The following is a 27,740-nucleotide window of genomic DNA, read 5'->3' as shown; positions in this document are numbered from 1 at the left end:
TTACACATACTGGTGACTATTTGAAAAATTGTTTTGAACCTAGTGTACACACTCAGGTATGGCACATGAGTACTATACTAGCAAATCCCATTACAAATCGCAGACCTTGAAGTTTGTGATTGTTATCACATACACTGACATATGTAGTCCAGGCAATAGGCGGAGGAGGTGCAGCATGATTGTTAGCTGCAACTGTCAGTACTTTGATGACAAGTTATTGCCAGTTGTTACCCATCATGTAGATTTTGTATGTGCTATGTGTGAGATGACCTTTGTAGGCAGGCTTTCCATGTACTTCCTCTGAGACTTTCAATGATCTGTATGGTGATATGAGCTGTTACAAGTACAGTAGATGTATTGTCAGATTGACCACTTGTGCTATTCCCCACAATGCAGTTCCTATGGTAAATAGTTGCCCTTTGTCTTCACAGCTGCAAACATGACACTCGCCCAGAAGCATGAATTTGAGAGGCGGGTCATGAGGTACAGACACATCCTGCAGGTGCAGTCGGGGTTCGGAAGGATGACCCGTACATACCAGTCTGATCGGGCCTCCGGAGCATGGTGGGCTTCACCACAGGGTGGCCCAAGGTTGCCCACTACTGCCACCACCACCACAACCACCGGTTCTCCCTAGGTGGCCCCAGCCACAGAGGGGACAGTTGTCCCTACATCTGCAGCACACCCAGGCCCCAGCAGTGTGACAGCTGCAGGACAGTCCAGTGGGCTAGGCTCCACACGCCCACAGAGCACCTCGGCCGGGACACAAACGGCACCAGCACCACCAATCGACCCTGCAGAATTCCTGGCTTTGGAACGTAAGATGGACAAAGTTCTAAGGAAGGTGAACAATCTGAGCCAGGATGTCAGCTACATCAAGAAGCGGGTCAAGTCTATCAGGCGGACCCACCGGAGGGCCAACCTCTAGGAATAATTTTTTCTATGGACATAATTCCCTCCCCTCCCTCCTCTTTCCTTGTTATCATGATTAGTGGGCTTGGGGGATTAGTGTTAGGTTAGTATAGGTTGTTAGTTTAGTTAGTGTTAGGGAGTCCTGATTCTTTCTACTTTTCCTTATTAAGTGTGTGGGTCGGTGGGTGGGGGTCAATGTTGGGGTTCCTGTGTGTTAAAAAAAATATATATATGTATATATAAAAAAAAAGCAAAAAAAATATGATTGTTTAGGATAGTATAGTATTTGTGTAGGTTAGTATGTGTTGTCCTCCATGTGTCCTGTCTCATAATGGTGGGTGGGGGGTTGATGTTTAGATCGATTCGTTATATGTGAAGAGTAAGTTTAGCTTAGGTTAGTTAGGGACAGTTGTCGGTAATGAGTAGTCAGGTTAGATTAGGGAAGGTGTTACTTTTCCCTTAGTTGCCTCTGGTGTGATTAGTTTTGAATAAATATATAGATAACCCTTTACATTATGTGTTAACTGCTACTTGATCATGGCCTTGGCATCAGTGTAGATGATTGTTGTTCTATGACATTTGTGTCCTATGCTACAAACAAATACAAACTGAGGTGTAAAATGGCAGCTACCCCAGTGCTACCTTGTTACGAGTCCACCATTTATTAGAACCACCAATCTGAGTTGACATGGATCACAAAGGATTTTTGTCGATGAGTATGTTTTCTACGTCACAAAGTGTGCTTCCAGACTTGGTATTGTGGGGACAGTTTTAGGTCGGACTGCAGTGTGATGTTCAGGGACGTCTTCGAAGATGAGGTCTTGTTAACACTCTTGTCTTCTTGTCTTCATAACTGACATAGATCATTTGTGTCAAAATTCAGCATGATTACCTATTTGGATGTTAACTCAGAAAGATTGATTGATGCTGTGTTTTGTAGTGTTTGCTTAGATTAGACTGCACAGTTCAATGTGTTAGTATTGCATGGTGACAACATTTATCAGCCACTATTAGTCGACTTTGATATCTCTTGAGGAAGCATTATTCTGTCCAACACAGCATGATGGTGTGTGGTTTCTCACTTCATAAGTTATTCTCCTCAGGATGGTCAGGCTATGATGCAATCCTGGCCACTGCACAGATGTATCTGACTACATGATGTCAGGACAGTTGTATTGACAAGCTACATGATTGTCACACAGGCACATTTGTGTTATCTACTGCACAGTTGATGTGTCAAATTACACAGAAACATATTTGGTGTGCAAGTGCTATTTATTGATAGGTGCTGTAGTGCAATATGTACATTGTCCATGTGTGCTGAGTCCGTTCTAGTGAAATCTTACATGGTGATCCTACAGAAGGGGTGTAGATAATGCTACTGACATGCTGGGGTGATGTTACAGACAGTGCAGAGGGACAGGATTTGCCGATTAGTAGGAGAGAGACATTAACTGGGCATGCTGACAAGTTAAACAGTGGTTATCAGAACAGTCATTGAGTATAGTTGTTGTAAGACTGGCATTTGACAAAACGTAGGACCTTGGTCAAAGTAGGGCATGGTGCAGGAACTAGTGCTTCCGGGTACTCTTCCGTGTGAATGTGATCTGTTCCATGTCTTCTTCTTCTGATGTGTGTGTTGCCTGCTTCGTCCTTGTTGTTGTTGGTTGTGAAGGGGCAACACACACCTCAGTGTTAGAAGACGTGGAGTCAGACATCCCGGTCGCTGCTCCCTGTGAAGGTCTTAAGGGCAGTACTGCATCAAGGATGGTCTGCTGTTTTTTGAGAATAGCAGCCACATCACAATGGTAGGCAGCCAGGTCGGCCCTGAGGGAGTCATGATTGCATTCGTGCATGCAGTGGAATGTTTGGGGTGCGAGGTGTTGTGGCAACTCCCTTACTGCAGTGGTGAATTCCTTGACAGTTTCTTGTAGTCTATGCAGTATGGATGTTAGGGCTTGCATAGCTGCTGCCTGATCTGCAGATGACATCATGCACGAACGCACCCCCTCAAGGCTGGCTGCCATAGTTTGCATCCCCACCCGCACCTCCTTGGCCAGCTCCCGCTGTACTCCAACTACAGTTCTCTCAAAGCTGGTGCCAGTGTCATCTGAGTCCTCAGCTGTATTGGAGCTGGCATGTCTTGCAATTGGGGTATTGGGTGGATCCTCTGCGATGGCTGCTTGTTCTGTGCTCCTCCTTGTGACTGAAGGTGGGGTCTGGAGGGTTTCAAGGACCTTTTGGATGGTCTCCTGGGGAATGTTTATGGGCTCGTCATCTATGTCATCAGGGAAATCTGGGACAGGCATATCGGCAGGAGATCCATCTTCCTCTGCAATGAAACAGGGTACAATTAGTGTGTCTGTGTTGTGACAATTTTGACGTGACATGCCTGCCTTTTGATGAATTCACTTTGTGATCTTGTTTTGTATTAATATCTGCAGTCCTTCAGATGGGCATTGTTTCAGGCCTATGGCCCACCTGTGTGTCACATGTATGTTATTGAGTTATCCAACTTGTCAGCCTCATCGCCTCTAGGTGTTGATTTATGCCAAATAGAGAATAGCCACCTTTTTGTCCTACTCGACCCTCCGTGTATATCCATTCTCATGGTGAGACCTTTCATTGGCTGTGGGTGTTCTGATGGCCCTGGCAGCACACTTAACTCTCAGGACCTGCCCCAATCCCTGATCGTTCACATCGACTTCATTGTAATTGACATGTAGCATATCCTATGCATGGCAATGTTATGATGTGATATGGATGTTGATATTGTTAATGTGTCCTGCTGATGTTGGGTAATGTGTGTTACATTGGATTGCCCTGATAGTCGTATCAGTGTCCTATTTCATCCTCTGACTGTGCAGGTGTATTTCAGTGAACAGTTCCATGTGTCTCCTCCTCAATGCTGTTGTCTGAGCAGTATGACATTTGTGATGTTGCCTTGTTTGCCAGGCACGGGATGGACCCTGACATATGCAGCATGGGTGTGTCCTTAGTGTTGTGTCACTCCTATTGTTGTTTACATTGGCTGATGTTTGTGACACCTATGGGCATTGACATTTGAGTGTACTGGGGCTTTTGTCTTGTTTCAGGAGATTGTTGCAGATGTCATCCTCACCCCCTAATTTAGGTATGTATGTTCCATGGGGAGGTTATTGCCATTGGCTACTTAAGCTGCACACAGAGCAGAGGTGGTAGTGGCAACTGTTGTCACAGTTACATTGCAGTTGTCAGTTTGGCTAGAGGATTGCTAATAGGGCCCTAGTTACTGTAGGAGATATGTTGGCTGACAAGTGCCAGGATGTAAGTTTGACGTAGTGGCCTTCCCTCCTGTCGAGGCTTTCCCTTTGCTCCATCATTGGCATGACAGCATGACCCTATGGGACTGTTGTTGGTGTAGTGTAATGTTGTGCCCCAGCTTATGTTTGTGCAGGCCATCCCCCCCTGCGGTGCCCCTTTACCCATGCCACTCCATGTATATGATGACTTACATGCAATGTGTAGTAGGTATTTCCCCCCCTGCTTACAGTCAACATTATTGCATTATAATTCCCCATGCGACTTACCCTGCATGTGCGTTGTCTCGTGGTAGTCTGCGCTGTCCTGTCCTTGAATCCCTGTGATGATCTCTTCAGGGATGACGGCTGCAACCATCTCCTCCATGTGGTCCAGGGCCTCTTGGTGTGCTGGACTCCCTCCTCCAGTCTGCAGTGCTGCCTTCCTGTTCCTGGCCATCTTTTCCTTGGTCCTGCGTTTGCAGTCATGCCAGCGTTTCTTACACTCAGTGACTGTTCTGCGTACTTCAGCCACACTGTTAATCTTGTCAACAATTTGTTGCCTCTCTCCTACTGATTGGCAACTTTGAGGTGATAAACAGTTGGTGCTGGTGTTCCGTCACCTCTTTAACCAGGATTTCCTGCTCCTCTGCACTGAAGCAACACTTTCTTTTCTTTCTATAAGTGTCCTGGCTCTTGTATGGATCATCCTGGCTGGTTCCTGGTCTGCTGTCATCTTCCTGGGGTCTGTAGTGGCATCTGGGATCCATTTTAGCTCTCCTCTGGTGCACTTGCAGTGTTCGCGGGTTTTTTGCCGCTATTGCGTCCAAAAACGGCACATATCCGGGTTGCGGTGTCGTAAATCGACCCACAGTCATTTCCGCCGCGTTAATGTCGTTTTCCTTTACGACTTGACGCCGCGGTGTGCGTCAAAAAAATGGCTCCCACCTGTTGATTGCGCCTCCGTGCGTCAAAGTATAAATATGACGCCTGCACGGCGCTACGAAATGGCGTTAGCCGGCTGTAAATTTTTTGACGCAAAACTGCACTGGCGCAGTTTTGCGTTAAAAAGTATAAATATGGCCCAAAATGTTTTATATGTGCCTTGCCAAAATAACCTAAAGTGGCTTTCTGCTCCTCCTTGATCCCCTAAATCAAGCAATAGCGGCAATTCCAGCAGAACTGTGACAGCAGGATCGTTTCCATTACTGTTATGTAACATTTGAGGGAGATGACGCATCTCTTGTAAGTTTCCTTTTAATTACAGGGTCCAACTTGATTCTTGAAGCCTCACAAATATTATCAACTTAGATACCTTCGACAACTCCGGAAGTCAAAGCCTTCTCATTGCTATTGTTGGCTAAGGTTGTGTTTTTTAGAGTGATTGATTATAAAGCGCAGTGCAGAGGACGCAGTGGCTTCTTGGCTCCAATGACAACTAAAAAATACACAAATGTTACACAGGCTGACTAAGCGTTGACTACCTGAAAAGAAAAGTGAAAGAGCATACGACGAAATGACAGTAAGCACTCTTCAAAGTGGTCTGTCGTCATGAGATATAAAGTTCTATACGTTTGACCAACAATTAATAAATCATAGTGGAAGCGATTTTGATTTGGCCTTTGGTACAGAAACCAGGTGTCCGAATTACAGTATTTAATTGCACTAATTTTATAGATCTCATAAGAATAAAGGCTTAGCTTGGTGAATCTTTACACATACTGCAACAACTGGCACAAACATTTCCCGCACATCTGAAACTGTCTTTCTTGATTCAAAACGTGCACAACTGATATTTTTGTTCTGGGGTTTAGAAGTGTCAATCAAGTTAGCGTTTTTACTTTTAAAGTAAAAAACACAGATAAGTCACACACATGATGCATAGATCAATCCTATTGCATGAGTAGTAGCATTTTCAAGAGGTATGCATGTTGTTTTGTTTATATGTTTTATTTTGTTTATACATAATATTAAAGAAGTTTGTTGTAGTGAACACTCAACATTGCCTGCATACATAGTGAAAAGAGTTCTTTAATGTTGAGTACAAATTGCTTTTAGTTTAGTTTATTATTATTGTTAGACCTGACAGCCTTAGGGTAGTCACCCCTAACTTTTTGCCTGCCTCCCTCCATTTTTTTGGACACTGTTTTTGCTGGTTTATAGACTCTGCGCACTTTACCACTGCTAACCAGTGCTAAAGTGCATATGCTCTCTCCCTTAAAACATGGTAACCTGGAATCATACATGATTGGACTATTAATTTACTTATAAGTCCCTAGTAAGGTGCACTTTATGTGCATAGGGCTCGTAAATTAAATGCTACTAGTGGGCCTGCAGCACTGGTTGTGCCACCCACTTAAGTAGCCCCTTTTTCCTTGTCTCAGGCCTGCCATTGCAAGACCTGTGTGTGCAGTTTCACTGCCACCTCGACTTGGCATTGAAAAGTACTTGCCAAGCCTAGAACTCCCCTTTTTCTACATATAAGTCACCCTTAAGGTGTGCCCTAGGTAACCCCTAGGGCAGGGTGCTGTGTAGGTAAAAGGCAGGACATGTACCTGTGTAGTTATATGTCCTGGTAGTGTAAAACTCCTAAATTCGTTTTCACACTACTGAGAGGCCTGCTCCCTTCATAGGCTAACATTAGGGCTGCCCTCATACACTGTTGAAGTGGCAGCTGCTGATCTGAAAGGAGCAGGGAGGTCATATTTAGTATGGCCAGAATGGTAATACCAAGTCCTACTGACTGGTGAAGTCGGATTTAATATTACTATTCTAGAAATGCCACTTTTAGAAAGTGAGCATTTCTTTGCACTTAAATCCTTCTGTGCCTTACAATCCACGTCTGGCTGGGCTTGGTTGACAGCTCCTTGTGCATTCACTCAGACACACCCCAAACACAGGGTACTCAGCCTCACTTGCATACATCTGCATTTTGAATGGGTCTTCCTGGGCTGGGAGGGTGGAGGGCCTGCTCTCACACAAAGGACTGCCACACCCCCTACTGGGACCCTGGCAGACAGGAGTAAACTGAAAGGGGACCTGGTGCACTTCTTAGCCACTCTTTGAAGTCTCCCCCACTTCAAAGGCACATTTGGGTATAAAACAGGGCCTCTGCCCTACCTCATCAGACACTTGCTGGAGAAGAAACCTGAACCAGAAACTACATCCTGCCAAGAAGAACTGCCTGGTTGCTCAAAGGACTCACCTGTCTGCTTTCTACAGAGGACTGCTGCCTTGCTGTTGCCCTGCTGCCTTGCTGAACTCTTGTCTGGCTGTGAAAGTGCTCTCCAAGGGCTTGGATAGAGCTTGCCTCCTGTTCCTTGAAGTCTCAGGACCAAAAAGACTTCTTCCTTTCACTTGGACGCTCCGTGCGCCGAAAATTTCGACGCACAGCTTGTTTCGCGGCGAGAAAAACGCCGCACACCGACGCTGATCAACGCGACGCCCTCGGGACGATCGAGACTTCGACGCACAACCTCGCAAGGACAACGCCGCCCGACTTTCCAGGAGAAATCGACGCAACGCCTACCGTGAGTGCGAAACTTTGACGCACGGCCTCGCAAGGACAACGCCGCCCGACTTCCGAGGAGAAATCGACGCGACGCCTGCCGTGAGACCAAAATTTCGACGCACGGCCTCGCAAGGACAACGCCGCCCGACTTCCAAGGAGAAATCGACGCGACGCCTACCGTGAGATCGAAACTTCGACGCGCAGCCCCGCAGAACGACGCGCAGCCGGAAAACAAGTCGGAGAATCCACGCACAGACCCGGGACATCTGGTAATCCCCGCGATCCACGAAAAGAGACTGTCTGCGCGCCGGAAAACGACGCCCGACTTCCCCGCGTGGAAAAGAACGACGCAAGTCTTTGTGTGCTGAAGAGAAATCGACGCACACACCCTTTTTCCACGCATCTCTTCTCCTGTGGCCCTCTGAGGAGATTTTCCACTCCTAACCAGGTACTTGTGCTTGAAAGAGACTTTTGTTACATTCTAAAGACTTAAGACACTTTATATCACTTTCCTGTGATATTTCTACAATTTTCCATTGCAACTTTATTCTTTTTGACCTACAATTATCCTGATAAATATTATATATTTTTCTAAGCACTGTGTGGTGTATTTTTGTGGTGCTATATGGTGGTATTGTATGATTTATTGCACAAATACTTTACACATTGCCTTCTAAGTTAAGCCTGACTGCTCGTGCCAAGCTACCAGAGGGTGGGCACAGGCTAATCTTGGATAGTGTGTGACTTACCCTGACTAGAGTGAGGGCTTTTGCTTGGACAGAGGGTAACCTGACTGCCAACCAAAAACCCCATTTCTAACATTGGTGATCAGCGGTGAGGATAGGACTTGTATTTGTGCAGTGACATACAGTAGCTAAGTATTTCACTACCTACCCACAGTTGAAGGTCAACTTGGTTTTTATCTCTTTTTGAAAATCCGTTTTTTTCCTGACAATTTTCAAAAACTAAATCCTCACTCAACATGTCTCTGACTGGGTCTCAGACAGGGGACTTTGACCTAGTCCAGTTGGATACATACACGGTCAAACAACTAAGAGGATTCTGCAGGGCATTAAGGGTACCCACCCAAGGGGCCTCCAGAAAGGATGACTTTCAAGTGGCGCTGAGGGCCTGGGCAGAAGCCCATTTAGAGGATGATGAGGAAGGGGAGCCAGAAAATGGCCCCTCAGAAGGATTTTCACTATCTATGGATGGTGTTACCACTGCAATTGTGCACCCTTCCAGACCAGGGAGCAGTGTCTCCATGCAAAGCCTGACCGCAGAGGAAAGGAGAGAGGAAAGGGAGTTCCAATTGCAAATGGCAAAACTGAAAATTGAGGCGCAACAGGAGGAGAGGAGGGCAGAAAGAGAAGCCAAACAAGCTGAGGCTGAAAGAGCAGCCAAACAGATTGAAGCTGAAAGAACAGCCAAACAGATTCAAGCAGAAGCTGAAAGGGCAGCCAAACAAGCAGAAGCTGAAAGAGCAGCCAAACAAGTGGAAGCTGAAAGAGCTTTGGCTGAAAAGAAACTATTGTTGGCTCATGAACTGAGTCTCAAGGAGCTGGAGATCAAGGCAAGACAGTCTGAATCCAGCAATAATGGTGGCAGCATACAGACAGGACCTGCTGGAGAAAAGAAGGTTCGTATACCCAAAAATGTGGTGCCCAGTTTTGTGGTGGGAGATGACATAGATAAATGGTTAGCTGCTTATGAAGTTGCACTAAGGGCTCATGAGGTTCCTGAAGGGCAATGGGGGGTAGCTATGTGGGGTTATGTGCCGCCATTGGGGAGGGACACACTTCTCACATTGGATCCACCGGATCAAAACACATACCCACTCCAGAAAGCCACTTTACTTGCCAAGTTTGGGCTGACCCCTGAGGGATACCGTCAGAGGTTCAGGGACAGCACCAAACAAACCACACAAACATGGGTAGATTTCTTTGATTTCTCTAGTAAGGCACTGAATGGATGGGTGCGGGGCAACAAAGTAGCAGATTATAAAGGTTTATATGACTTGATCCTGAGAGAGCATATGCTTAATGTTACTTATACAGATTTGCGCCAGCACCTAGTGGATAGTAAGCTGACTGATCCCAGGAAGCTTGCTGAGGAGGCGGACCTCTGGGTTAGCACCAGAGTGTCCAAAAAGGTACCTGGGGGGGACTCCCACAAAGGTGGTCAGGGTTCCCAAAAGAAGAAAGAGGGGGGAGATAAACTTACAGATAAGGAACTCTCTAAAGGCCCCCAAAAGAATTCCCAGGGAGGGGGTGGCAACCCTTCCTTTTCCAAATTTGGGAAAAAGCCAGGGACATTTGACAAGTCAGGAAAATCTAGCCCCAAATGCATGGAGTGTTACCAATATGGTCACTACAAAGGCGATCCACAGTGTCCCAAGAGGGCACCGTCCACTACCGGACAGGCACCTGGGTTGACTAGTGTAGCACTCGGGGGGGAGATGGACCCAACTAGCTTTGGGGAGCAGGTAGAGATTTCCCTAGTGTCCCTGGGAGAAGGAGAAATGGTGCCCAAGGCCCACATGCCCAGAAATACTTCCAAGTACCGGCAGTGGGTCACCATTGATGGGCAGAGGGTGGAGGCTCTGCGTGACACAGGAGCCAGTATGACTACTATCAAGAGTCAGCTGGTGTCAGCAGAGCAGATAGTACCTAATGCATTCCACCAGGTCAGAGTCGCTGACAATCGCGAGAGTCACCTACCGGTGGCTCTGGTTCCCTTTGAGTGGGGGGGGGTCTCTGGTACTCTGAAAGTAGCTGTGAGTCCTGCCATGCCTGTAGATTGTCTGTTAGGCAATGACCTTGAGCACACTGCTTGGAAAGAAGTGGAGCTCAGGTCTCACCTGGAGATGTTAGGGTTACCTGAGTGGGTCTGCATGACCACACGGTCCATGGCTGACCGAGAGGGAAGTCAAGGGCATCTGGAGCCTGGAACGATGGCCCAGAGAGCTGCCAGGAGGATGGACCAGGGGTGCGGGAAACCAGCCCCAGCTGTTCCCACAGTGGCTGACGGGGCTCCTGAGGAGGAGGCTTCCGAGCCAACTGGGGAAGACATTGCCGCCCTAGGTGACTTACCTGAGCTTGCTGGCTGGCAAGTTGAGGGTGGACCCACCAGGGAGGAATTCTGCAAGGCGCAGAAAGAATGTCCCACTCTAGAAGGTTTGAGGAAACAAGCCTCAAACCAGGCAGCCGGCGACGCCTCTGGCGATCACCACCTATATTGGGAGAATGATCTCCTCTACAGTGAGCCTAAGGTTCCGGGCTTTGGGGCAGCACGTGTGCTGGTGGTCCCCCAATGTTACCGAACCTTCCTACTGGGTCTGGCTCACGACATTCCCCTGGCAGGACATTTGGGGCAGGGCAAGACCTTTAACAGGCTTGTCACCCGCTTTTATTGGCCCAAAATGAGGACACACTCAGACAAGTTCTGCAGATCCTGTCCTACCTGCCAGGCCAGTGGTAAAGCAGGAAAAAGGGTTAAAACCCCCCTGATTCCACTTCCTGTCGTTGGCACCCCCTTTGAAAGGGTGGGCATCGACATTGTTGGTCCCTTGGACCCCAAAACTGCCTTAGGCAACAGGTTCATCCTGGTTTTGGTGGACCATGCCACCCGTTACCCAGAGGCAATCCCTCTGAGGACAGTAACTGCACCGGTGGTGGCCAGAACCCTGATGGGGATATTTACCCGTGTGGGATTCCCCAAGGAAATAGTGTCTGACAGAGGCACTAACTTCATGTCTGCATACATGAAGTCTCTGTGGGATGCGTGTGGTGTAACTTACAAGTTCACCACACCCTATCACCCCCAGTCGAATGGTCTTGTGGAGAGATTCAACAAGACCCTGAAAGGCATGATTAGTGGCCTCCCTGAGGCCATGAGGCGTAAGTGGGACGTCCTCTTACCATGCCTTCTCTTTGCTTACAGAGAGGTCCCCCAGAGAGGGGTAGGGTTCAGTCCCTTTGAACTTCTTTATGGGTACCCTGTCAGGGGACCCTTAAGCATTGTCCAGGAGGGATTGGAGAAAGCTCCAAAGACACCCCCTCAGGATGTGGTCAGCTATATGTTGGCCCTCCGCAACCAGATGACCCGCTTCTGGAAAGAAGCCCAAGATAACCTTGAGGCCAGTCAAGAGGTGATGAAACAATGGTATGACCAGAAGGCCACCCTGGTAGAGTTTCAACCTGGAGACAAAGTGTGGGTAATGGAGCCAGTAGAGCCCAGAGCTCTCCAGGACCGCTGGTCTGGCCCATTTGAAATAAAGGAGCGGAAAGGGGAGGCCACTTACCTAGTGGACCTCAAAACCCCTAGGAATCCCCTAAGGGTGCTCCATGTGAACCGACTAAAAGCTCATTTTGAGAGGTCGGAGATCAACATGCTTCTGGTCACAGATGAAGGAACGGAAGAGGAGAGTGAACCTCTCCCCGACCTCCTCTCTGCCCAAGAAGGTGATGGGTCAGTAAGCGGGGTCATTCTGTCTGACTCCCTGACTCTAAATCAGAAAGGAGACTGTTATGAGCTGTTGGAGCAGTTCTCCCCACTGTTCTCCCTTACTCCTGGGCTGACCCACCTCTGTTTTCATGATATTGACACCGGTGACAGTCTCCCTGTGAAAAACAAAATTTACAGGTTGTCGGATAAGGTGAAGGCCAGCATCAAGGAGGAGGTCTCCAAGATGTTGACTCTCGGGGTCATTGAGAAATCCAGTAGTCCCTGGGCCAGCCCAGTGGTATTGGTCCCTAAGGCTACTGCCCCCGGTGCGAAGCCAGAACTCCGGTTCTGTGTGGACTACCGGGGTCTCAACTCAGTCACACGGACGGATGCTCACCCCATCCCCCGAGCTGATGAGCTCGTGGACAGGCTAGGCGCTGCCCAGTTCCTGAGTACGTTTGATCTTACTTCAGGGTACTGGCAGATCGGCCTAACTGAGGGGGCCAAGGAAAGATCCGCATTTTCAACCCCGGATGGCCATTACCAGTTCCGGGTGATGCCGTTTGGGTTGAAAAATGCCCCCGCTACCTTCCAACGGTTGGTTAACGGGGTCCTAGCTGGCAAGGATGCCTTCTGTGCAGCCTACCTGGATGACATAGCTGTCTACAGTTCCAGCTGGGAGGAACACCTGCTTCACCTCAAGGAGGTGCTTCAGGCCCTGCAACAGGCAGGCCTGACCATCAAGGCCAGTAAGTGCCAGATTGGGCAGGGTTCCGTGGTGTACTTAGGACACCTAGTGGGTGGTGGCAAGGTGCAGCCACTCCAGGCCAAGATTGAAACTATCAAGGCCTGGCAACCACCCCGAACACAGACGTGACAGAGGTGAGAGCCTTTCTAGGCCTCACAGGATACTACCGCCGATTTGTCAAGGGCTATGGTACCATTGTAACACCCTTGACAGAACTCACTTCCAAGAAGCAACCTAGGTTGGTGAATTGGACAGAGGCTTGTCAGAAAGCCTTTGACGCCCTGAAGGAAGCCATGTGCACGGCCCCCGTACTCATGGCCCCTGACTACTCCCAGGAATTTATTGTGCAGACAGACGCTTCAGAGCATGGCATAGGGGCAGTCCTAGCACAGCTGAATGAGGAGGGCAGAGATCAACCGGTAGTCTTTATTAGCAGAAGACTATTACCACGGGAACAGAGGTGGAGTGCTATTGAACGAGAAGCTTTTGCTGTGGTCTGGGCACTGAAGAAGCTAAGACCCTACCTGTTTGGGACTCACTTCCGGGTTCAGACAGACCACAGGCCCCTCAGATGGCTCATGCAGATGAGGGGTGAGAATCCAAAACTCTTGAGGTGGTCCATTTCCCTACAGGGGATGGACTTTACGGTGGAACATCGCCCAGGGGTTGACCACGCCAATGCTGATGGTCTCTCCAGGTACTTCCGCCTTAGCGATGAGAGCTCCCAGGAGGTCGGGTAGCTCTCCCCACTTTCAGCTGGGGGGGACACATGTTAGACCTGACAGCCTTAGGGTAGTCACCCCTAACTTTTTGCCTGCCTCCGTCCATTTTTTTGGACACTGTTTTTGCTGGTTTATAGACTCTGCGCACTTTACCACTGCTAACCAGTGCTAAAGTGCATATGCTCTCTCCCTTAAAACATGGTAACCTGGAATCATACCTGATTGGACTATTAATTTACTTATAAGTCCCTAGTAAGGTGCACTTTATGTGCATAGGGCTGGTAAATTAAATGCTACTAGTGGGCCTGCAGCACTGGTTGTGCCACCCACTTAAGTAGCCCCTTTTTCCTTGTCTCAGGCCTGCCATTGCAAGACCTGTGTGTGCAGTTTCACTGCCACCTCGACTTGGCATTGACAAGTACTTGCCAAGCCTAGAACTCCCCTTTTTCTACATATAAGTCACCCTTAAGGTGTGCCCTAGGTAACCCCTAGGGCAGGGTGCTGTGTAGGTAAAAGGCAGGACATGTACCTGTGTAGTTATATGTCCTGGTAGTGTAAAACTCCTAAATTCGTTTTCACACTACTGAGAGGCCTGCTCCCTTCATAGGCTAACATTAGGGCTGCCCTCATACACTGTTGAAGTGGCAGCTGCTGATCTGAAAGGAGCAGGGAGGTCATATTTAGTATGGCCAGAATGGTAATCCCAAGTCCTACTGACTGGTGAAGTCGGATTTAATATTACTATTCTAGAAATGCCACTTTTAGAAAGTGAGCATTTCTTTGCACTTAAATCCTTCTGTGCCTTACAATCCACGTCTGGCTGGGCTTGGTTGACAGCTCCTTGTGCATTCACTCAGACACACCCCAAACACAGGGTACTCAGCCTCACTTGCATACATCTGCATTTTGAATGGGTCTTCCTGGGCTGGGAGGGTGGAGGGCCTGCTCTCACACAAAGGACTGCCACACCCCCTACTGGGACCCTGGCAGACAGGAGTAAACTGAAAGGGGACCTGGTGCACTTCTTAGCCACTCTTTGAAGTCTCCCCCACTTCAAAGGCACATTTGGGTATAAAACAGGGCCTCTGCCCTACCTCATCAGACACTTGCTGGAGAAGAAACCTGAACCAGAAACTACATCCTGCCAAGAAGAACTGCCTGGTTGCTCAAAGGACTCACCTGTCTGCTTTCTACAGAGGACTGCTGCCTTGCTGTTGCCCTGCTGCCTTGCTGAACTCTTGTCTGGCTGTGAAAGTGCTCTCCAAGGGCTTGGATAGAGCTTGCCTCCTGTTCCTTGAAGTCTCAGGACCAAAAAGACTTCTTCCTTTCACTTGGACGCTCCGTGCGCCAAAAATTTCGACGCACAGCTTGTTTCGCGGCGAGAAAAACGCCGCACACCGACGCTGATCAACGCGACGCCCTCGGGACGATCGAGACTTCGACGCACAACCTCGCAAGGACAACGCCGCCCGACTTTCCAGGAGAAATCGACGCAACGCCTACCGTGAGTGCGAAACTTTGACGCACGGCCTCGCAAGGACAACGCCGCCCGACTTCCGAGGAGAAATCGACGCGACGCCTGCCGTGAGACCAAAATTTCAACGCACGGCCTCGCAAGGACAACGCCGCCCGACTTCCAAGGAGAAATCGACGCGACGCCTACCGTGAGATCGAAACTTCGACGCGCAGCCCCGCAGAACGACGCGCAGCCGGAAAACAAGTCGGAGAATCCACGCACAGACCCGGGACATCTGGTAATCCCCGCGATCCACGAAAAGAGACTGTCTGCGCGCCGGAAAACGACGCCCGACTTCCCCGCGTGGAAAAGAACGACGCAAGTCTTTGTGTGCTGAAGAGAAATCGACGCACACACCCTTTTTCCACGCATCTCTTCTCCTGTGGCCCTCTGAGGAGATTTTCCACTCCTAACCAGGTACTTGTGCTTGAAAGAGACTTTTGTTACATTCTAAAGACTTAAGACCTTTTATATCACTTTCCTGTGATATTTCTACAATTTTCCATTGCAACTTTATTCTTTTTGACCTACAATTATCCTGATAAATATTATATATTTTTCTAAGCACTGTGTGGTGTATTTTTGTGGTGCTATATGGTGGTATTGTATGATTTATTGCACAAATACTTTACACATTGCCTTCTAAGTTAAGCCTGACTGCTCGTGCCAAGCTACCAGAGGGTGGGCACAGGCTAATCTTGGATAGTGTGTGACTTACCCTGACTAGAGTGAGGGCTTTTGCTTGGACAGAGGGTAACCTGACTGCCAACCAAAAACCCCATTTCTAACAATTATTATTTCCAAGTAACAAGCAAATGCTGAGATTCAACTTGAAGGTACAGCAAATACTAAGGATAGGCGAAAATAGTATTGTTGTGCATGACTTCCAAAGGAAGCCTCTAGTTTAGACCAAATTCTAATTCGGGTAACTCACTGATATTAGTAGCAACAAAACTTGTCCCCCACTGTTCCTGCATCATAAAGGTATTCCAAGCTAGGCTGACTGGGCTCTCTGAGAGCCTGTCAGTAAAGCACTGTCTGTCTGCTTTGACTGAAAGCAGCAAGCGCAGTTGTTGAAAGAGGGCATGGAAATTAGTGGTGGTTAAGTAAGGATGGCAAGTAAGTTTCTTTTGTAACATTTGGGTCAGGATGAAGAGTCCATAATATGAATGCCTTCCCCATTACTCCTCTGCCTTCACATAGCAGTTGAAAACAGAAGCACATAACATGCAATTATAGACGGGTTAAAGTGAATTAGGTGAATGTTTTTCACCTCAGGGTTCTGAGCAACATCACCAACAACTTGAGCATCACTCTTGTTGTCTACGTGATGTCACTCAGACCCCCAAGGTTAAGAAATCCCCTTATTTCACTGTAAACTATCCATAATTCTATATGTTGATACTTTGCAGCATTTATATATAGCATTAGACCAACAGTTGAAATGTAAAGATTACAGAAAGGCCAAAATTCTACCTCAGGATAGGCCCTTGGAGAAACTTTAGATTGCATGATGTAGAGAGTTAAGTCCAGTCCTCTCACTCCCAGGCAAGAAGCAGAAGGCACCAGGCCACCACAGCAAAGTGGCAATTCCTCCTGGCAGCATAGCAGTCCTTCTTCCTGGCAGGATGTCCTAAGTTGTTACGTTTTCTGAGCATATGGTGTCAGAGGTCCAGTACTTAACCCAAAAAGGCCTTCAAAGTAACCCTATGAAGTGAACAAGGATGCCATTCATCCCAGCCCTGGCTCCAGACTACCAGTTGAGGGTAAATCAGTCCTTTTTGTGAGGGCAGGATACAACTTATTCAGATGTAAGTGTGAACTACCTCTCCCTCTCCCTGACCAGGAAGACTTAGTATTCACATTAATGCAGATATATCCCCTGTCACATCCAGCTCTTTCTGTGTTGTAGCTAGCTACAGAGAATGTGTAGCTGTCACCTAAACCTATATGTGTATTCAGAGCCAGGTTAAGGCACAGAATGGTTCAAGTAAGAAAATACCAGCTTTATGAAGGTGTCATTTTCAGACCTGCAATTCACAAAACAAACTTTACCAAAAGATGTGTTTTTAAATTGTGAGTCCAGAAACACCAAATTCAATTTTTCTAACCTTTCCCACTTGGAAAGTACACTTAAAATATATTGTAACGTAACCCCAATGTAAGCTTATGGGAGAGATAGCCCTTGCAATAGTAAAAAATATAGTTTTTCAATGTCGGCACATGTTAAACTTAAAAGTACATGTCCATCTTTTTGAAAAACACTGCACCCTGCCCTTGGGAATAATTAGGACCTACCATTGGGCTGAAGTATATGTACTAAAAAGGATGGTTTCAGTCTGGCAAGAGGGTAACCTTGCCATGTCAAGGTGGCAGTTTAAAACTGACTGCAGGCACAGGCAGGGCTAAGACATGTTTGAAAGGCTACTGTAGTGGGTGGCACAATCAGTGCTGCAGACCCACTAGCAGTATTTGATTGACAGGCCCTGGGCATAGATAGTGCACTTTACTAGAGTCTTACCAGTAAATCAAATATGTAAATCATGGAAAGACCCAATGTATCACATTTTATACACAGAGCACATATACTTTAACACTGGTCAGCAGTGAAAAAGTACACGGAGCCCCAAAGCCAGGAAAAAACTAAGTTCAGCACACAATTACAACAGGAAAACAAAAAGTCAGGGGACATCATGACTGATGCTTCACCCATGCCACAAAAGGCTGCTTGATCTATACATCAGATGGCCAACAATCTCCTCAGCAGTTAGATCAGGCATTACAATTCACTCCCCCAGGCTCTGGTCAAGTTCAGGATGTCATGGTAAGAAGCAACAGAAGACGAAGTAGTGACAATGATGCCCCACATTGAAAAGAATCAGAAGAAGAAAGTACTAGAAGAAGAGAGAGGAGTCTATGAACTACTTTTCAGGGGAAAGATGGAAAAACTGTTCCAGCAATAAGCGGATCTGTGTATTCTTGCCATTTTGTCTTCATCATGATGCCAGTTTCTGATTGTGAGAGCAATTGTTGTGTCTCCACCTAATCTATCAGATAATGATACAAAAAAGGAATATGTGAGACTCTGGGACCCAGCAGCAATCAATGACATTCATAGGTTTTGCAAAATTAACATCTGGTTCAGCTTACCTTCACCAACAAGGAAGGCATGTTGAACTAGTGGAAAATTGGAAGAGACAGAGGTGGATGAGTTCCAAGTGCCTTCAATGCTAGTAGTCCAATCAACCAGAATGCACAGCAGAAGTGGTCATGTGTTCATAGCCTTCCTAGGGCTACATATTCATTAGATATTGCACCATGACTAAATAGCAATAGTTCTGGTACAAAAGAAAAGGGATGACCACACATGAGGATCAAAATGACTTCAAAAGACAAAACCAAGCTTTCAGTCTCTTGCAAAGCTTTTGCAGAATAGACCTCTAGACAATGGTAGCCCAAACAAATTCCTCACCAATAAGCAAGTGCCCTTCTTGGATTCTTATCACATCAAGCTCTAAGGGAAAGGGAATAGAGAAAAAGTCTTCTTGTCCTCCTACTCCTCACCTCCTGGCCCTATTTGGCAGCCAGTCGATATTTTTGACTGAAACATCGCCTCTCACATGAGTCACCAAGGTCACTGAAATAGAGTGCAAGTGATACTGTGTTTTTTGTTAACCCTCACACACCCTATTGGTGTAATGTTTCATCTCTGGGTCTTCTCTTTATCCCTATAAACCAGGATGGGTTCTATCATATACCAGGGACCACTTTTGATATGTAAATCTAGAAGGGGTCTACTACAGTATATGTTGGAAAGTGGAATATTGGTAAGGGCAGGTTAGTATCTGCACTTAGCAATAGGCTACTAACCTCCACTAGGTTCAGTTAGGTCTCAATAAATTAACCCTTGGTAGCTTGGCAAGGAGCAACAAGGCTTAACTTAAGAGATAAAATATGTAAAGCATTCAATTATCACAAAACCATTATCAAATAAAACACAGGAAACAGTTAAAAAATTCAAAACCAATTTATAAAACACAGGAAATAAGTGCAAGCCAATTGAGGTGGAGTGTAGGCCAGGTACAGGACTGAGATTGGCCCACTGGGTAATATACCTGGTTGTATTTGTCCTGAGATGCAAGATCCTTCATTGCAGTGCATTGAATTGCATTGGCTCTGATGGGGCCGCTGATGAGGAGCTGTGAGGTACTGTGTTAAGTTGATTGTGCTGCATTGGTTACAATAGACTGCCAAGCAGGAGATGCAAGGTGCTTCAATGTGAGGTCTTTTGTCACATTACTTCGAGTTGTGTTGACCTGTGTCAGTTCAGAAAAACCCTCAGTTGAGCCAGGAGGAGTACACTATGTTGCCAGCTTCTGGGGCATCAGGACTCACTCCAGCAGAGGCCAGCATCAGGGCACAGGCAGATCCAGTTGAGACTGGGCAGCTGAGCAGATGCAGGACAGATCTCTGCAGCTTGTTATTTCTCTGTAGCTCATAACAGGAGACCATTCAGCTAGACCTTGGAGTCACTCTGGTGGTTCTGGGTCGAGGATCAGTTCTAGTCAGCATTTCTCAGGCAGCTGTATATTTCTTATTGCTGCAGGAGAGTCCTTTCAGCAGTAGAGAAGCAGAGCTGTCCTTCTTCTCAGTCTTTCACAGGTGCAGAAGGGATCTGAGGAGCTGGTCTGAGAGTCCAATATTGATGCATGGTGCCAAACTTGAAGTGGGAGAAATTTCTAGACTCCCCCCACACCTAGTTATGGAATTTCCTTCCTTCCCTTGCCTGGCTCCGAAGGATCTGAGGTGACTATAACCTAGTGTGAAGTCCTTTGTGAATATGCTGAGGCAGCCACGTTAAAGTGCATGTGTGGTAAGTGCCAGATCCAGTCCTCCCATTAGATTAAGATGGCCCTCCTGCCCACACCCAGTCCAGCTTTGTGATGTCTAGGTGGAATAAACAAAGAGCAACTGCTAGCTACACATAATCCAGCAAACAGTCTGCAGGCACCAAATGGTTAAAACAAGAAAATGACAACTTTCCCAAAATCTTTTTTTTCAGAATTATGACTTAAAATCCAACTTTACTAATAAAGAGGGTTTAAATGGCAATTATTTAGACCAAACTTGACATTTCTACCTCCTACCAATCAAACGTTCTCACTTATGAAATGTACTAGGAGAACCTGATGTTATCCCATGGGAGAGGAGGGTTTGCAGTTATGAAAATTAATTGAAGAGAGTTTCACTCTTAAAAGTACATGTTTAACCTTTAAAATACACTGCACCCTGCCCTAAGGGCTGCTTAGGGCATACCCTAGGGGTGACTTATGTGTTAAATGCATTTCATTTTCCCAGGTTGAAAGGGTAGTTTGAAATTGCGCACAGGCTGCACTGGCAGGGCATGAACATGCTTGAAAAGTATTTGTCAATGGGCAGCTCAATAGCTGCTGCAGGCCCACCAGTAGCATGCAGTTTGAAGTTCCTGGGACCAGTAATATAACTCTATTGGGGAATTATAAGTAATTTGAACATGTTAACTAGATGTAAGGCAACTGTACAATGTTTTAGTGAGAGAGAGCACAAGAACATTATCACTGGTTAGCAGTGGTAAAGTATACAGAGTCCGAAAGCCACCATAAAAAGAATTCAGCAAAACAGAAGGGGCTAAAGCAAACCCTTTGGGGGTGACCCTGCAGAAAGGGCCAGGTCCAATAGGAACCCTCCATCAAACTACAAGGTTGTAAGATATGAGACCTGCCAAAGACTTTTTGGGAGCTTGAATTTGAAGTTCCACTGCCTGGTTGTCAATAATAAAAAGGTGACCATTATTACACACTTTCCAAATGTGTAGGAGCCTAGCAGAAGAAGAACTGTGAAGGAGTGTAAGGGATGAAATAGTTTTCAGTAAAGCAGAACAATTTTTAAAAAATAACTTTGTGTCAAATATGAAAAGCTTTTGAAAAGAGGTCCTTTTGCATTGGGTAATCATTGTACTGTTGTCCAGTAACCTGAGAATAAAATTGAAAATGTTGAGGAGTATGGTGGCCAGAATACATGCAACAACATTTAACTAAGTTTGGAGCTGATCTATTTGATGGAAGGGGAACCCTAAATGCAGAGGATTACAGTAATCTGGACAAAACAAAATCACCACCCAGACTCTTGAAAGTTAAGCTAGAACAGGGAAGATCTTCCTCATCATTCTCATAGACAGATTATTTACTGAATGGACGTCACAGATTTGGGGTGAAAGAAGAGGGTCAGATACAAATGATTGACCATATTAAACAGTTTTCTATCTGTGGTGAAGGCCACCTAACTTAGTTGGTCACAAGCTATGTGACTGTGAGAAACAAGGGCATTTTGCAGTGTCCCCCCCATTTTTTGCCCCTAATGTTTTTTCTACTAGATGCTGATTTTCTGACTCTGAGGGTGCCAGGGCTCTGCTAATCAGATCCGGGGCCTGCGCTCTCATTAAGAGGCATATGCAAATTAGCATAATTATAGTTGGCATGCCAATTTACCTATAAGTCCCTATCATGTGGTAGAGGCCCCGTAGACTTAATGTACTCAAGTGTGCACTGCTGTGGTGTCTGATGTCAACTTAAAAGCCAGCCCTGCCTTCTAGACTGCTCTTAAATTACATTCATTTGCAAATTCGACTTTGGAATTAAAGGTTCTTCTAAATTCTTACACCACCTTATTGTTACATATAAGTGACCCCTAAGGTACCCCCTAGGTGCCCCAGGAGTAGGGTGTTTGTAACTATAAGGGGTGAAATTACAAAAGATGTTTTCTATTCCCTGGAAAGGGAAAACTGCCAGTTCTGCTTTTCCCGATTGTAGTGCATTAGCTACACAGGTTAACATAGGCAAACTTTAGTGAAGTGTAACTATTGCTAGGAGCTAGCAAAAAATGCTATTCTTTGGCTTAAAATTATAATTAGAATAAATCCAACAACTTGCCACTGTTAGATTTATTATAACTATCACATAAAAGAAGGTATGTAACTTGCTTTTCTGTCAAGCCAAAATCCAGGCTTCTAGTAGCCATTCTCCCATTCGCCAACCTCTGCCAGACTGAGCCAAGCTGCCTTAATGATTTGTGCAGTGGCATGCATTGGGGCATCTGGTGGGCAGAGATCTGCAAGCTGTTGAGCGAAAGGCAGGAAGGCGGCAGGGCCAAACTGATCTTCAAAGGGGGAATGACACTTAGGAAGGGACACAGGCACCCCCACATCCTGCTACCCCAGCCAGGTGTGGAACCACAGTGATTAGTTTGTCAGAGGGGCTGGATGGGGAGTGTCAGGGGAAATTAGCCACACTTGTGAGTTGGCTTAGTCAGACCTTAAATTCCAGGAGAGAGATTCTCCATCTTGGAAGAATAGTGCTTTCTGGGATTGAATTTTGCAGGAAGTGGTCACCTTAGAAGTCGACACCCTGCACCCTATTGGTCAGGGGTGTCACCTTCATGCCAGCCCAGGAACACTGAATAATTATGAGAGAGTTGTCCAGCAAATCAGATCACTGCCAGAAAATATAAGGAGAAGAAGGGCTGCCCTGCTGGAACCCTGGTGTACACCCCAAAGGACTGTGCTCTGGATGACTGCACCTGCTGCACACTGAAGAACTATAGCACTAAGGACTGGCTTCAAGAGGTGAGGGAGTGGACTCCCTGGCAGCAGCAGGTTAACAGAGCTTTGCCTACATTGTCTCCATCAAGAAGACAGCCTCCAGTGGCCTTTGAAGGAATTGGTCAGGTGCATTCTGAAAACATAGTCAGAGCATCTCAAGGGGCATCTCAGAGCTTCTAGACCCTCAGATTGGGGTTGTAGGCACTTAAAGATCTCTGCCTTGAAACAGGAAGAATAAAAAAAAGTGCCCTGCAGAACCCTTCATCTGCACCATGGCAGAAAATTATTTTATTAGTTACTAAAAACCATTAAAAACACATCTGAAGGATGCAGGTACATATATCTATTGACTGTCTGCACCAAGAAGGACTGCACTCACAAGGACTGCACCTGCCGCACACTCTGAACTTCACAAAAGAGGATTTTGACTGGCTTCTAAAGAATTCAGGAATGGACTCCCTGTAAGCAACAGACGTAAAGGAGCTACCAAGAGCCATCTGCATCAACCCCTGCGAGAAGACCACAGCTGGAGAGCATTGAGTAGACGTTTACGGTTTTGGCAAGATGCATTGTGGAAATTGTAGTCTCAAAGCCCCAAGGAGCACCTCAGAGATTCGAGAACATTGGAGTGGGATTGTGGACCACGTTCCTGCATCAAGAAACACTACTGGAAGTAAGTGTAAAAGTGCTAAATCACAGGTGGCTAAACTCCTGACTTTGTCCCAGTTCAGTGCACCCACTTTTGACACCTAAAGCGCTATTTGCTTCCCAGCACTAGTTTCACTTTTAATGTTTAAAAATTCATATCTCTTTCCCCACATTAGATCTTTGTCATTCTGGTGTCATTTTAGTCATAAAATGATTTCATATCTTTCTAAATTGGTGTTGGAGTTTTAATATGTGTTGTGTCTTACTTATTTAATGTATTGATGTTATAAATGCTTTAAGCAGCAGTCTCCTAAGTTAAGCCTGGCTGCTTAAAGCCAGCTACCAGGGGTTGAGCAAGGTAATAATTTATTGAGACATTGATTGGACATTATTTTGTGATTGTTGCCTTGTTCCTAGTGGTAGGTACCTACTTACCCCTACTAATAAAAAAAATTTCAACAGTGACCCATTTGTAGATCTCCCTCTCTTGTTCAAGGTTTTTCATTTTGTCTGTATAACCTAGCTAATCTTCAGAAATTAGTCCAGCCTACAGTAGTCTCATTATCTGCAGAAACAAGTTTTCATATCCTCTGAAATACCTTTAAATATTATTCAGTAATCCTGTGCTTCCATGGACAAGTGGATCCATGTAGACACAGTAAACTATTATGAGCTGTTGGGTTTGCAATCAGCTCATGAGAACTGGCACAGAACCAGCTGGACATCAATCTTTTTGGGATGTTATTCTCTATGGTATGAAAATAAGAGATATCACCCAAGTGGTCGCCTGTGTGCTTTTAAATAATTTGAATGTCTTCTCAGTATATATGAATGTGAATGCTGCATAACTGAGGCTCTTTAAGCTGATGGTAACCATACATATTCAACTATAGTGGTGGCAATCCCTATTCGTGCATATCACCACAGGCCATAGGCATGCTTTTGATGTAAGATCTTACAGAGGCCTAAAAGCCAAGTGGGCAGTCAGGCGGGTATAAAACCAGTTCCTAGCTGAAGCAGACTCCTTCATTCTATCAATCAGAGGCTCTAAAAGTACAAGGGTACACAAGTTGTAAAAGATGCTGAAAGTCCAGCCAAGGTCAACAATGCTGCCACTTTGAATGTGGTAGTTTCAGTGAGTCTACCTGGATGAAACCTGGGTTTCTGATTCTTAAGTATTAAGTATGGTTCTGGATAAACAAATAATTGAATAGTTGACTCAAACTTGAGGATCATAATAGGAACAGAAATGTACGATGATGGATAATAATGTATTATTCAGAGCCCAATATAAGTTTTGATGAGGGGAGCTATCCATCATTGTTTTATTGACTTTGGGCTGCAGGTGTGTTGAAAGAGCACAACATAAATGCTTTAAGAGTGGTGTCATATGTCTGTGGGAACAAAGGGTCCAGTGTGTTACAGCAGTATTAGCTCCTTTGCAGGTCTCACGATGCAGCAGCACATATCCCATCTAATTACTACTCTTCAGCTATGCAAAACACAACAGTGTCACTGAAAATATGTAAGACGTGAAAGCGTTTTCTGAAGCTTAACATGCACGTATAAGAAAAGTAATAGCCTTTGTAGCATGTGGGTCTTTCTTTGTGACTTTCAGTCTAAAAGTAGTTGCTTTAGAAACAGCAGCATTCCCTGCCACCAACACACAACCTCTTTGTTGGACAAGACGTCCTTTCCCTCATTTCCTGAGGAAACCGAATTGTGACTTTCATGCACAAAGGTTCCATTTGAGAAATTGTAAATAGCACCAAATAAAGAGTCGCAATTTGCGATTCCTTAAATGCAATGCACACAATGGATGTGTTGGAAATCGTTACAATTTACATATCGACTTCTAGTTAAGCCACAGGTATTTTGAGAACCAACCTATGTATTAACAGGTTGGTTCTCAAAATACTGATTCTTGGTCACAATTCATCCTAACTCTTCCATATGCAAAAGGGAGATCGTACATTAAGACTCACTAAACAGCTGCAATGACAGGCATGGTGACATGCTGAGGTCAGCTGACCACTAAGTCTGTGATAGCTTTTCAATAAAGCATTTTTTTATGCAGCCTATTTTCCTTAAAGGATATGGGGATGTGTTTATAAAAAAAATGTACACAAACATTCTTCATGAGCAGGAAGTGGTCTCTTGGACCACTGCCTAGCCATTAAAACGTATTTGTGAAATTTCATAAAGGGGAAGGGGTCTCCTGAAGTCTCCTTTCCAATCACAAATGGCTTACCACCTCCTTTGAAGAGGAATAATAGAATTAGTCAAAAAAGTGAAGGAATTATAAAATGGAATTTCACACATGTGACTAGAGCAAGGTATCAGGGAATTTGTGATCATAGTTCAGCAGGATTCCTTTAATATTCTATTGTAAAGTAAGCACCTAGATGTGTCAGAACAGAGGACAAGAGTCCATATGAAAAGCAAGTTGATAACATTGTTAAAAATGGTGAGAATTCTAGGTGCTTTTTAAAAAGATACATAATAGGATACTGACATAACATTTGTGTTCATTCTTCATATAAAAGCATATGCTGGGGCACGAAATCTTCCTTTGACAGCAGCCGTTAAAATTGTCGTCTGTTTTGACAATGGTTTTGAGACCATTTTCCAGCGAAATTCCGAGATTTATGTTACGTAATATAATGGTAAGCAAAATAATTGTCTATTGGCTTATCCGTATCACATCACATTAAACACAATTACTAGAACAACCGGATGTTTTAAAAGTATTGATATTGGCAGTAACATACTTTTCTGTCTGTTTGAAATGTCGAAAGTTAATGTCCCTGAAAATCGGCTACATTGACAAAACTACTCTAAATTTAATGAACAGCTACAATATTTAACTGTTGCAATTTTTCTTTCAGCAATTGTTGTTCTGAGTAATCTGGAACCGAACACAACATATGAAATAAAAGTTGCCGCTGTAAATGGAAAGGGAAGGGGAGAATACAGCAAAATAGAGATCTTTCAGACTCTTCCAGTTCGTAAGTATTGTCTATGGATGAGCTGATACTTCTTACACTATTACAATGTTTTCCTACTTTAACTAGCCATTTTGCTACTCTGATTAGGGACCCATCTGCCGATGCTTCCATGAGGAGAGATAATGCAGGCGACTTAGGTTGCAGTTGCTAAAATATACTAAATTTGCTCCAAAAACAAAATGCTATGTTGCATGAGGTACTGAAAATTCTTGAACCATGACTGCATTTTGGTTCTTTTCTGTTGCCAGCATCATATGAAATGTTTAGACTTGCCTAATTCAAGAAAAATCTCAGAATGTGAGGAGGGGTGGAGCTTTAGAGGGGGAGTGGTGCTATGTCAAGAAGCACCTAAGGGTCACTTTTGCCTTAAAACCGGCCCCAAACCCCCTCGTCCAAAGAAAAAAGCTTGCTGAGGCTTTTGTCGATGTCCTGGGGTGTTTTCACATCCATTAATGGACATTGTCAGTTAAAAGCCTCTGAAAACGAGCTGAAAATCATTGAGTATATTGGTTTTCACTTGTTTTCTTTGCCACCATGTGATATTGGCTCCTCACAAGGTGACTGTGTTTTGTAAGCCGAATATAGTGAGTCACATGGTGGAAGCGGACCGTGTGAGTTGGCAGGTCCGAATGTTATGAAGCTTAATATATTATGTAATATTAAAATAAAAATTCCATTTAGATTTGTGTTTCCTAAATTAAGAATTAAAAAGGAAGAGAGCGTGGCCAAGATGGCACAGAAATCTGATGCCTAGCGCTAAGCCTTTGATAGATTTTGAGCCTGACAGGAATCATCCTGCCCAATCCAGAGTCTCACCTCCCCAGGCAAGACCCCCACAACCTTCCATTGTGGTAACGTGCACAAGAGGTGAGCCGGGGAACTGAGGATATGTGGAGGGGCTCCACCGTAGTGCCTTGAGGTGAGGCCATGTGGGACCCTGGTGATGACGAGGCCTACCTGTGAAAAATCACCTGGCGTGGACACAGTTTTACGTGAACCTTAAGGTTGCACTGTTGATTCACTGCCTGGACCTAGATAGAAAGTGTGGAGGAGCTGGTGGGCGAGTTGGGTCGCAGTTCCATCATGAGCTTTTAGCTGATATCAACGCCTCAGCAGGCGTGCTCCACTGAGTCCTGCTTTGGCTGCAATACTGTCGCGTAGGCTCTCATTATTTTAATGAGACTACTGGATTTCGAGAGGCAGAATTGCCTGCATTGTGGGAGACTAAGGCGGTCATTCTGACCGCGGCGGGCGGCGGTAGCCGCCCGCCATGCGGTCACCGCCATTTGGCCGCTCAGCGGTCAAAAGACCGCGG

At 45.7% G+C, this 27,740-nt stretch overlaps 1 protein-coding gene across 5 annotated transcripts in view; it reads left to right on the top strand.

The window, feature by feature from the left end:
• NCAM2 (neural cell adhesion molecule 2) overlaps nt 1-27,740 on the top strand; it is a 1,466,086-nt gene that overhangs the window by 1,156,084 nt on the left and 282,262 nt on the right. For all 5 annotated transcript variants that reach the window (XM_069204093.1, XM_069204094.1, XM_069204098.1 and 2 more), the window contains one exon: nt 26,306-26,425. In XM_069204093.1, the coding sequence (XP_069060194.1) occupies nt 26,306-26,425 (120 nt within the window). The remainder of the gene's footprint in view (nt 1-26,305; nt 26,426-27,740) is intronic.

Source organism: Pleurodeles waltl, chromosome 8 (assembly GCF_031143425.1).
Source record: "Pleurodeles waltl isolate 20211129_DDA chromosome 8, aPleWal1.hap1.20221129, whole genome shotgun sequence".
NCBI classification, from domain to species: Eukaryota; Metazoa; Chordata; class Amphibia; order Caudata; family Salamandridae; genus Pleurodeles; species Pleurodeles waltl.
The sequence above is the reverse complement of the archived record's forward strand: the minus strand, read 5'-3'. Positions and strand labels throughout refer to the sequence as shown.